Source organism: Anas acuta, chromosome 11, assembly GCF_963932015.1.
Source record: "Anas acuta chromosome 11, bAnaAcu1.1, whole genome shotgun sequence".
Classification (NCBI taxonomy): Eukaryota; Metazoa; Chordata; class Aves; order Anseriformes; family Anatidae; genus Anas; species Anas acuta.
The window spans coordinates 11,588,415-11,601,093 of NC_088989.1; the positions used below are offsets into that span (position 1 = coordinate 11,588,415).

The window sequence follows — 12,679 nt, forward strand, 5'->3', positions numbered from 1 at the left end:
ACTCCATTAAAACGAGGAAGCAGATTTGGCAGCTAGTGATGCAACAGAAGATGCAAAACCCAGACTTGGGACCTTGAGATCTCCTTGTAGGACAGCAGTGCCTATGAGTGTTGGAAACAGATCCTGTTTATTCTATTGTTTGAGTCAGACTTGCATGGTATTCAGGAACAATTCCTTGTTTCTATGAGGAGCCATCTTCTAAACTTATCATGGATAGCTCAGTGCTGAGGTCTGCATGTTGTGGTGTGCCCAAACACTGAATTTTGCTTCCCATTTTATCACTAATTTTCCTTTCTCTTGTTTTTGCTAGGTATTATGCTTGCCTCTGTGGACACGAGGAGCTTGTACGCTATCTTCTAGCCAATGGTGAGCAAAATTATTCTGGTTATCTTGCTCCCTAACTGGTCTGTAGGGTTTATATGTTGTTCTAACTGTACCTTGTGGAAACTTCTACTTTAATGAACCATCTAATCACTAATCTCAGGCTTTAAGGAAGCTTTTAAATATATAATATATTATATATATATATATAATATATAAAATGTTTTTGCAGTCCTCTGATAGCCTTGCTTCACATACAGGACTTGAAGGTGAAAAGCAAGGACTTTGGCTAACCTGAATCAAAGCAAGGCAAACCATCCAGGCAGTGTCTGTCCCTTTGGTTCTTGGCACCTAAGTTCCCTTACACAGTGGTGGCACTCTGCATTCTGGCAGAGGAATCAGCATGCAGAGTGAGATCTGGAGTATTTGTTTCTCTCACTGCATTCAGTGCACTTTAATCTGCCACTCATGTACGTCTAAAATAGGAAAATGCAAGTGCCCTTCAAATTTGTAATAGAGTCTAATCTAAAGAGGCGTCTTTTGTCCTCCTGTTAAAAGTCCAAAAAGTGATTGTACTCTTTGTACAGAGAGATTCTTCTCCCCAGAACATTGCTGGAATCATACTGAGTGGCTTATTACCAAAGTCAATTTAAATGAGTCATGACATCTTCAGAAAGGAATTATGTAGTGGGAGTACAGCTTTAGGTTATGCACGTGTAGCGGGAATTTAATTTTCATAATTGTGCTCAGCAGCACAGGAGATCACAGCGAAATGTACCATCAGCTGAAAATTGTACTTGTTTAGTGACCATTCAGGGACACATGAAAGACACAACTCTGCCCTCCAGCATGTACCTGTTGTCATTTTGCAGGAGCAAAATGTGAGGCAAACACTTTTGATGGGGAACGTTGTTTGTATGGAGCTTTGAGTGATGCCATCCGACGTCTGCTGAAGGAGTACAAACAGATCACAGCGAAGTGCATGAAAAGAGACTACTACGATGTCTTCCTACAGCGGTAAGCAGATGGGACAGCTCTGTGTGCAGTGCATACTGTCATCCTTCTGTAGCTATTAACCTGGATATTCAAGCTCCCTGTTAAGGGCTGATTTGCAAGGCAGATGATCAGAACCTTATCTCATTCCCGTGCATGTAGAGCTTCCTAGGGGCACATATTCCTATGTCACCCTAAGGCTGACTTCCAGGTATACACGCATTGAAAATATAGCCTTTGGGTACAGGTTCCAGAGCCAACAGAAAGTTGGACTTCCTAGCACAGAAGCATTAGACTGTCATCCTTGACTGTCAAATCTAAATCAGGTCACCAAAACCACATCAGCAATTTAGGATAAATTACAGCTAAAATTAAGTTTCTGGCCTAAAGTACTATCGCCCGCGAACAAGGTTTCCAACAGTGATAATAGGTGTCTTATTTCTGAGATGCTCAGTTTGGGCTTCTTAAGGTGCTCTTACAGGCAGGTTGCTGAGCTCTTTCTTTTTGTTCATTAACATTTAATTAAAATGTGTTAATTTTAAGATGTTTCTGAAAGTTACCTGTCACACCATGTAGTCTTAGCCTAGAGCTCAAAAAGAAGCCTAACTTGCTCTACAAGTAGAGGAATAGTGTCAGTCTTTCTCTCTTGCTGTTTTTCTACCCCGGAAGTTCTTAGATTATTACACAAACTTTTTTTTTTTTTTATTAAAAAAAAGTAATAAAGAAAAAAACAACACACAACCACAGATTTCAGCATCTATATCTTCAGATTTGGAGAGAAAGCAAGTCCTGGAAAGATCTGAAAATCTTCCCATTACTACAGAGTCCTAATTTCTAAAGCCGTGAGAAAAGAGTGGAGGAAGGAAACTATTTGTCTAACTAAAATCAGATTCTGCCTTATGTGGAAGTAGAGTTTCGCAGGGTGATCTGTCACTTCCCGATGAGTTTGTGGCTCAGATAATGCAAGGTTACACATGAAAACCAAAATGTGCTGTTTTCTACTTCTCATTCCAAACAGATTTAGCATTAAAATTGAAACAAAGGGCAGCAGTAGGGGGGCAAAAAATTAACACCTAACTGTTTCCATTTCATTTTGGACAAGAAAGTAGTAGGAGGGATGTAGTGGCAGGAGCTTGAGATCAGCATTCAGGACCCTGCTGTGATATCATCTGCTTGCATGACCCCCACGCCTTTCTGTGCATCAGTCCTGCTCTCTAAAGGGAGCATGGTGCTTATTTCTCCTGCCTCATTTGTGAGGGATGTTTGTGAGGATATTAATGCAAGAGGTGATGGGTGTTAGGAAACACCGGTGAGGGATGCCAAAAATCTTTTAAGTAGCAATCTTATTTTTCTCCTTTTCAGGAGTGAGGGTGATATGGGCACGCAAACATAAGCAGGGCTTCATCTCTGATGTGGTAATTGCCTGTGTTTCATGCCTGTAACATCCTTCCTTCTTCTAAGGGTGTGTGATCTCAAGTCCCTTCCTGTTTGGTGCATGGTTAATGCATGCACACTGACAGTGGCCAGGGAGCAGAAAAGTTGTACCTTATCTTGTGGTGGGGCAATTCTTTTATGAAAATGTGTGCTTCTCTGGGTCATGAGCAAATGCTGGTTGTCATATGATAGTTTAAAAGTAGGATTAACCTTTAGAAGATGTGTTTGGGGGCAGCTAGTCCCTCGTTAAAATCCTCTGCCTGCGTTCAGGGGCTCACCTGAGGCAGGAAAGTTCTTCCTCAGTCTGCTTTTTACATGTATTAGGTATTAATCATACACCATTCAGATAAGTTTGTGACTTTTTCAAATTACCTTTACCACCAAACATTAAAACTGCCTGATTTGATAAAAGGCATCTAGGCAAAGCAGTCTGCCTTTAAACTCTCTTACTCTCTTCCCCCCTGCACTTTGTGACCTGTTGTTCATTTGGAGCTTAATGTTACCGTGTCTCCCACTAGCTTTGCTCCATTCTCTCCTTTTTCATTTCCCCTCAGATTTCCCCTCTCTTTGTTCCCTACAGGTTGCTGGAGCAGGGTTACCAAAGCGACATCGTTTTTATTGTTCACGGCAAATCCTTCTGTGCCCACCGCTGCATTCTGAGTGCTCGCAGCGCCTACTTTGCAGAAATGTTTGAGACCAAGTGGAAGGGGAAGAACATGATAGTGTTGAAGCATCCACTGGTGAGCAGGGCTGTGCTTCCAGCCTTTCTTCTCCTTTTCCAGTGGGGTGAGAAAAGTGAGTGGGAAGGATGGTCTGAGGGTTAGCTTCCACAGTGGAAGTCTTGGAGCTCAGAATGACCCTAGGCAAGGAGAAGGACTTGGAAAGGCACTTTATGCATAAAATAGCATCTTATTGGATTAACAAAGGGCTGTAAGGCTGCATAGTTTGCCTTTGTTCCCTCTGTCACAGGCTCAAACATAGCTTAATTAATTGCAGTAGCAGGTAGCTGTTACCATCTGCCAGCTGCGTCATAACTCCTCTGTGAGTTGAGTCGCTCTAATTCCTGGTGGACAGGTGGTCTCTAGTGAAGACATCACCTCCATAATTGGTACTAATTGAGTCCCTTTTGTTGCTTTTACAGCAAGAACTAAACATGCCCTAAGTACATTCCATCCATTAATCACCAATACTCTGGCATATGTTTCCATTGCTTGATTGTGGCTGTGCAAAACCTCTCATGGCAAACACAGTTCCAGTTTCTCAGGACATAACTTAATGTTTCTCCTTTCTCTTTGTACAAGAACATAGCTGTCCTGTCAAATTAAGAAGAGGGTTTGGAAATATTTGTGACCAGTAAAAGAGGGGATTTTACAGAGTGTGCATTATAACTGTGTCTTTGGAGCGCTTGCATTAGTCAGGTCCTGTCCCCTAGGCACATGGATTAGTGTCAGCTGATACATTCGAAGAGCAGTGTAAACCAGGTGGAGTGGCAGCATCAGTTATGCAAGGAACATAGAAATTAGATAGTCAGATTGCTGTGTCTGAGTTGCCATTTGTGTGAGTGTTTTTTTTTTCCCAACTTGTTCAGGATCATGTTGGTATCCAGGCAAGATTCAAGCTTGTTAAATTCCTGGGAATTCTAACGGTAACTTTCTTGTGTTTTATTTTAGATTAATCCAGCAGCGTTTGGCGCTCTGCTGCAGTATCTGTACACAGGTAAACGATTTACTGTCTAGTGCATGTATACGTGGCTGGTGGGTTGCTGTCTGTGCCTCTGCCATAGCATAGTTTGGGTGGCGCAGGCTTGCAGACAGGCATGTTTGGATACATGAGTTGCCAACACATCCTTTCTGCTGGCAGAAGGGGAGAATGTGAGCAATCCACAGCTCTTCCAAGTTGTTTGTACCTTTTGCCAGTTGTTGTCCTGCCAATAACTATACAGTCAATTAAAAAAAAATCAGCTTTGGCTGATTGGCTGGATGGATGGGGAGAATGTATTTTTAACTTAGAGAAGGTAAATTTATCATCTGGGGTAACAATCTCTGTAGTTGTTGAAAACCCAGCTTTCCACATAGGGCATTTTCAGTCTGGCAGACCTGATCAATGTGTGCTGAATGCTTTGACTACTTGCTGATATTTTTTTTCTGAGCAGCAGTGGATCATAAACCGTCAGTCAAAATGCCAAATGTTGCATTGTGCGCATGTTGAGTGCTGAGCTATTTCAGGCCAGGAGGTGGTGCCAGAAAATAACTTTATCTTCAGGGCTGTCTCCCCAGTTCAGCGTTTTCAGAAATACTCCTCATGACATTTTCAGTGATGCTAAAAGATTCTGGGGTTACAGTTCATGAGCCTAAAGTGTTTTCTCACCCCAAACCAGACAGTCTGTGGTGGCAGTAATACATGATGCTTTTTTGCTGCTCTTTTTTATTTTTTGAGAGAACTAGCTTCATTTTTGTATAAGCCTGTTACATCTTTGACTTCTTGAATGGAGCTGTTAGGATAGACGCTGGAAAGTGGGAATATGAATCAGATAGATGCCAAACTGAGATGGGGGTGGGCTAGCAGATCTTAGCTTCTTGGAATGAGCTGTAACTGGACACTGAAAGGTGAGGTGATGTCTCTAATTATTGCATTTCTGTGCCATCCAGTCTTCAGTCCTTGAATTTACCATTTTTACAGGTAAGTGATATGGGTTAAAAAAAACTGTCTGCATTTCTTCTTCACAGGTCGTCTCGATATTGATGTAGAATATGTAAATGATTGCAAGAGATTAGCCAAACAGTGTCGGCTGCAAGACCTTATAGATGACTTGGAGACCAAATGTAAAAAAGTCTATGAATTTGGTAAGCATCTTACATGCTGTTGTCTCTGCTGTGCAAGTGCCCTTTCAAGGAGAAAGAGGAAAGTGTGATGGTGGATATTTCATGGTGGCCCCCTTGGGGCTTCCAGAACATGATTCTGTTGTGGAATTCCCATGTTTGCATGATAGTTTTCAGTCATGGGTTCTCTGTGGGGCAGCTGAAGTGGTTTCTGGCATGTGCATGTTTATCATTTACATAAAATGTTTTCATTATAGTAGAACAGCTGTGGCAGCAGAACTTTGCTGTGGTTGCCAGTCATTCAGTGCAACACTATGGGGTATATTGGGAAGTGCCTTTCAGCAAAGAGTTTATTTAAATCCCTGGGGAGATAAAATATGTAGAACTAGAAGTCCTTTTCTGCATTTAGCTGACTCCTAACCAAAGTAAAACATTTGATAATTGGTTCAAAATGGATGCAGAAAGAGATACAATACTTTTAAAAACAGAGAAGTATTTCTGAAAGGATGTGTGTATTTTTAACACGTGTCTGTGCCAAATGTTAAATGATTCAATCCTCTATTTAAGGGCTTTTTGTTATCCAGAAAGCTTGTGATCTAGTCATGACATCAGCTTATTGCATGAAAGCCAACAGTTGGAGTTTATCATTCATCTCTTTAGCTCAAGAAAAAGGACACGTGAAGAATCAAAACAGCACAAGTAGGGCAAAGCAGTGTTAATCATTAAATAACAGAAAGGTATCTGGTAACAAAACCTTCAGGCTGAAAAAATCTGATTCTCATTTTGTGCTCTGAGTTAACTCCTTTACTTCAACCAAGTGAATTTTATTTCAGGAAGGTAATGTAGCTTGTAGCTTCTAAGTCAATAGCATCTTTTTCCTTGATCTAAGAGGTGAGGGTGTAGCTATTCAAGCTTTCCATTTTGAATTACAAATTCTGATTATTCAGCCTCCTAAAGTTGCCGGGCTTAACAGATAGAGATAATATTCTGACTCAAGAAATTCCTCACCTGCAGATCGCCTGGAAGATTTTACCATGTATACGTCTCCCCTTAGCCACGTGCAATTGTTTGTTGGTGATGGGATACTGGGTTACAACAGTGCAGCTGTTCCCATATAGACCAGGCTGCAAGTGGAAGCTGTGTCATAAGTCTTACCTTAGCTGTGTAAACACAAATGTTAACACATCTGCGGAGATGAGAAATGTATTTCTTGGTTTCTTTTTATGAAATGCTAAGTGTAAGATGTCAATCTGTGTATTACATGGTTGGTGGAAAAGGGGAGTGGTGGAGAATACTAGAAGTGGGAAATAATAATTGCTTAGGCATCAGGTAACAGAATTGTCCTGTGGTATCTTTTGATATCAGAGTAATCCAGTGAAATGCAGGAGATCTTTTTTCTTTTTTTTTTTTTTCCTCCCAGGGTCTAGCTGAGACCCCGAGGATGAGCATTCCACCTTAATACATTAAATTAGAATCTCATATTACATTGTGGGAGGAAAGTAAAGTGAATAAATTTCTGGCTGTCTAAAGCCACTCATTGGCATCTTAAGGATCATAAAGTCCAGTGGTTAATTTAGCAAACTGCCAAACTTCTTGGCAGGCTCAGAAAATGCAAAATGGTGAAGTAACATTTCAGGGTGCTTGGGAGTTCCCGGTGCAAGCTGTGCCTGCAAAAGTGATAAAAGCCTTCTGGGTGGCAGAGGATAAATCTTTTAATTTCCTTGCTCTTTGGCAGGAAAGAGCTGTTCTTCATGTGTAAGGTCTGACAGAAGACATAATCAATGTGTTTAAAGCACTGATGGAAATCCTAGGCTTAATTTTTATTTGCAACAGGTTGGATTCAATGGAATAGACAGAACTGCTGATAGGTCTGTTAAATGTTTTGTCTCCTATCAGATTTCAGGTGGAAGCCAGGAGAACTTGTTGATTCTCCAGAAAATAATACATGCAAGAATTATAGATGTTGAAAATGGGAAAGACCTGAGATCACATGTCTGGCACTGGACAAAGCATTACTGTTCTCTCTCATGCATTAGGAATCTCTGCTTGTTCAAAGTGTTTGCAGTGGAACAGACATCTGATTTGGGTCTGCAGAGCAGGGTCATGTTCTGCATCTCTATTATAAAGTAGAAACATGCCTAATAAAACATGCGAGTTCAGGCCTGTGCAGCTCCAGTGGATAATAGCAGTCTTTGCAATGTCATTATCTAGGGTTAATCAGCATTTCAAAAACACTTAGTGACTTGGCACCCACAGGCAGTAGTTTAGGAAAACCTGGAGAGGATGACCCACAGCATTCTGCTGCACCTGAGATAGACTTCAGTGTGACTGCTTGCATGTGGACGGTGCCTACAAAAAGAAAAAAACATTGCAGTGTTTGGAAGAGCTCAGACAGAGTTTGTCCAGACTAAGCCATAATCCTTCCTACAGAAGTGAATGTATTTGAAAATAAACACTCTATAGTTATTTCTACAACTTCTACAAAAGGTTTAGAATAAGGATTATCATTCTGTGATGCTCACCTTCATGGCGGAGGCGCTGGAGATACAGAATTAATCGTTGCAGTTTGCTGTGGCATTGGGAAGAGGAAGCATAAGGTGTTACCTGGGTGTGACACCATTTTGTGAAGGTTTGGAAGTTTGCTGTTTGTTTTTTGTGGTGCATTGACTCAGCTGAAACAAAAGAATACAAAGACATATTGAGCAGCAGAAGCAAAGGCAGCTGATGAATTGGGAGGTGATGTTCAGTGCTGTACAGCTGGGCTGTGCTGGGAGGGAAGACAAAATCGCTCCTTCCTCAGCCAGAGCTGGGTTATTCCCTCCAGCTCTTTGCATTGTTTATGTTGCCTCTTCCAGAAAGCCCTTCATTCCCACTTTTTGCTAAAGGTGGTGGTCCCTGCTGCTTGCTTTAAGCCAACAGCTTTTTCCTGTTAATGTCACTTTGATTTTTTTTTTTATTGTTTCTGTTTGGAGAGAGTTGCATGTGCTACCAAACGCTGTACTCCTGGATTTTGGGAGACACAGTGTCTGAAATGTCTCCTGGTAGATGTGCTTCTCAGACAAATCACCGTTCTTTCATGCTTCTGTGAAAGTGCACAGATGCTTCGCAGATCCCATGAGAAGAACTCTTTCCCTTGACTACTGCTTAAAACTTGCTGGGTCCATTAGTGCTCACAGAGCCTGATTGATCTGGCGACGACAGGCACTACACAGATATAAACGATTCTCTCTGCCATAAAGAGTTCCTAATTGCACAGTGAGAAATTTGCTTCTCTCACACCGGTCTGTAAGTGGACAGGGCTCTTCAAGCAACATGTTTGAGTTGGTGCCAGGTCTCCTTTTGGCTTACTTCCCTTATCTGAAGGTGGCATTCAGTGCTAACAGAGCAGCCCATCTCCCCAGTGGTGTAGCTCCATGTGTAGCAGTGATGGTACTTGGCTGTCGTGTAGATTACCCTTCCTTTTCCAGCATCCTCCTGGGATATTCGGCCTATTTGAGGCACGCTGGTAGCGTATCTGAAGGGTGCAGAAGTAATGCGGAGGAGGGGGCGGAGAACTTGTTTTGAGGCACATCATGGTCTTGTTTCGCCCACGGCCCCGTGAAGTCATCTGATGGAGCTCACGTAGTGCTGCGCAAAATGTCAGGAAAAATGAGGTCTCAAGGTGGCGTGATTCACCTGCGAGGGGTTTTAATGCGGTGAATCATACCTGTCAAATTATTCTGAGCGCTTCAGTGTGGGGCTGCTTAACTCTTCTGTCCTTGAGAATTAACTTTGCTTCTCCGTGGCTCTGTCGCGTTAAAGGGGTGTAGCTGATTAACCGTTACAGGCCCGGTTGGATTCAGAGTACTGAACCAGGTGGACATTCACCAAAACTGGGGGTCCGTTCGGACATTCACCAAAAACGTAATAACCACCTGGGGGTCCGCTCAGACATTCACCAAAAACGTATTAACCACCTGGGGGTCCGTTCAGACATTCACCAACAATGCATTAACCGTCTGGGGGTCTGGTTAGATTCAGAACACTGAACTATCACGGATAACCACCCTCACCCTAGTTGCATTAATGAGAGCTATCACAATGCAATCAAGTATGGTTTATTACAGCAACAGATAATCAGGTTCTTTTGGATTGCCGGTGATAGTGACTATCTGCAAAAGCAAGCTAGTATGCATGAAATACACAGGTGTTACAGGTGTTCTAGGTGTGGGTTCTAGGTGTGGGTTCTAGGTGTGGGTTCTAGGTGCGGGTTCTAGGTGCGGGTTCTAGGTGTGGGTTCTAGGTGTGGGTTCTAGGTGTGGGTTCTAGGTGTGGGTTCTAGGTGTGGGTTCTAGGTGTGGGTTCTAGGTGTGGGTTCTAGGTGTGGGTTCTAGGTGTTCTAGGTGTTCTAGGTGCGCAGCCTAGAAATAAACGCGTTAAAAGGATCAAAGACTCTATAGAGATTTATAAGCAAATATTCAGATCTCACCCAAAGGCGTCCCAATGGGGGGGGAAGAGGCTCAGCCCATCGACTGATCCCAGGAGTCAGGAGGTCCTAAGGATGTTGTATGTCCTTGGGATGGTATCTCCCCTGACGATGGTATCTTCCCTAACATCCCCTCTCTCTTGGGCCAATTTATATTATTTTCTATCTTTTAGGTGGAGCTTGAGTGGCTCTAGTCAAGCATATCTTAGTTATGATTGGTGTAAAGTTTTCCCGTTTCCGTTTAAAGTAATAGGCTCCGAGAAATTCAGAGCGCATGCTCAGTGAGGGGTGGTCGCACCTTGGAGGCGGGTAGCTTTTGGGATGGAGGTGTGTTTTGGTATTATAATGGTATTACAATGAGCAAAAAGTACACTAGGGTACAGCATTTGTCAAAACATGACAGGTCTTTGGCTTAGGGTGGCAAAAAGTGCAGCTTTGTGCACAAGAACAATCGAGGCCCCACCTGATTACAGAGCCTAGCCGTGGTGTCTCCACTCCACTCTACGCTCCGTGGTGTTCCTTAGAGCTAGCACACCAAGTTTCCCCAGCGCGATAGCATCTAAGGTTGGGAGCCTAGGGAACGCTCAGATAATGCAGTTATGCCCTACCCTGAAAGCCTCTTCAATGCTGTACCTTTTCCTTAAAAATGTGAATGTTAGTTTTATTTTCCTAGTTCCTTCAGGCATTTACACCACATAATCCACCCCGTGACTATAGTCACTCAAGCTTCACGACAGTTGGAATATGTCGGGGATATATCACATACATTCTCGGATTGAGGTTTATCGAGTGTATGTACATTGTGTAGTGATGCTAAACGTTTTACCATAAACCAGAGTTTAGCATACAAACTAATTGTCAGTATAAAACATAATACAGTATTAGCAGAACAATAGCAGGGTGAAGCATCTTGTTGAAGATTCCCTTGGCAGCTGGCAATCATCCAAACAAAGTGTCCCACCAACGGTGTCTCTCATCTCTCTTTACTCTTTCCATCACTCGATGTATTTCTTGTGCATCATGGTGGACAGTAATCAGTCTTTTGTCCATTTTCTTGGACTTGTGTCATCAGCTGCTTCAGGTCCTCATGTACCAGCAATTTCTTCACCAAGGTGAGGTTCATTCCAATAGGAGTAGGCAGCAGTTCATGAAGCAGAATATAATTAGATGCAATAAGTTGATAAGAAGTGACAGGAACTGAGTATTTAAAATCACATCCTAGAATTTTGGTAAAATTGCAAACACAAACATTAGCGAGATTACTGGTATCTACCACTGTATCATCTACGATTATAGAATCACAGTGAGTTCTCATACACCCAATATATACAAGTACAGTTTCAAGGGTTTCATTAGGATGTATCTCAAAGTGGCAAATATTTTGCTCAGTGTCAAGACAAATGTCTTGAGATTCCAGTGTGTTACTTTCACAGATGAAACCTTTTTGTTCACGCACAATGCATGCATTTACATCAATTGTTTGCCACTTTCCTCCCTTTTGATGGGCCCATACTTTATGCTCTTTAGGATAAAGTATAGTTCCATTATGATTGAGTCCTAATGCAATGATTGGGTATACATTGTATACGGTGGCATTACTTATAGTAAGTATAAAGGCAACAACTTTATCATTTTCTGCATAATGGGTAAAGTTGACTAATTGCCACCAAGCTTGAAATTCTTTTTCAAATTCTGAAGCATTATCCCAAATCAATTTTCGAATTTCAGTGGGCAAAGTTCCTCCTTCTCCCTCTCTAATAATAGCTGCTGCTACAGATTGTATCCATAACTGCGCTTGGATACAGCTCAAGGCAAGGGAGGTATTGCCTTGTGTTTTTCCAAGGGCATTTACAATTAATTGATGATCATTTTCCTCAATTTGTTGTTCCAATTTCCTTAGGTCATCTGTAGTAGCAGTTACTCTACTCATTAAGACCTCAGCATCAATGCTATTTAATATACCTAATCCTGTCCCTAATAACCTAGTGGCATCCTGTGGCCCTTTTTTAGGGACCAACTAGGGTTAAAGACAATTTGTTGTTGTCCCACATTTTTAATTATGTAAGGACCTGTGTTGAAGATGGAAGGAGTTAGACCAATGGGAGGCTGAGTCGGTTCGTTTTCAAATATCTGCAGGGGCAGAGGCTTCATATCCTTTGACCATGAATTCAAATAGTAATTCTGTGCCTCTGTAGCCCCAAAGACAGTACACAATTATAGGTTTGGTGAAAGTAAAATTGTACCAGCAATCAAAATTTGGTTCAGTTATTTTAGTTATTTGGCAACCAATTTGTATTGTTTGTCCAGACGTGGCTTAAAGTTCAGCCATTCTTAGAGAATCATTCCAACTCCATTCATCTTTTGAAAATATTTTGTTTCCATGTAGAACTAAAGTAGAGAGATTTAGGTCCTTTCTGTTTTGAGATGTTCCAGTGACTGTGCTATACTGTGACAATACATGGTTAAATGCCACGGTGAAACACCTCAGCTCCATGCACAGCCACAGTAGCTAAATTTCCTTTAAGGTCTGTAATTGCATCAAGGTCAGGGTAAAGCATAGCATCATTAATCCAAACTGTTGATTCGTCATCTTCCAGCTGTCCATATACAGTTCGCTCAGGGTTCCTGTGAACACAAAAGAAAATAA

At 41.9% G+C, this 12,679-nt stretch overlaps 1 protein-coding gene across 1 annotated transcript in view; it reads left to right on the forward strand.

The window, feature by feature from the left end:
- ABTB1 (ankyrin repeat and BTB domain containing 1) overlaps positions 1-12,679 on the forward strand; it is a 35,199-nt gene that overhangs the window by 2,668 nt on the left and 19,852 nt on the right. Inside the window, exons 3-7 of the mRNA XM_068694522.1 lie at positions 311-366; positions 1,194-1,338; positions 3,329-3,488; positions 4,419-4,464; positions 5,475-5,591. Coding sequence (XP_068550623.1) covers positions 311-366; positions 1,194-1,338; positions 3,329-3,488; positions 4,419-4,464; positions 5,475-5,591 — 524 coding nt within the window. The remainder of the gene's footprint in view (positions 1-310; positions 367-1,193; positions 1,339-3,328; positions 3,489-4,418; positions 4,465-5,474; positions 5,592-12,679) is intronic.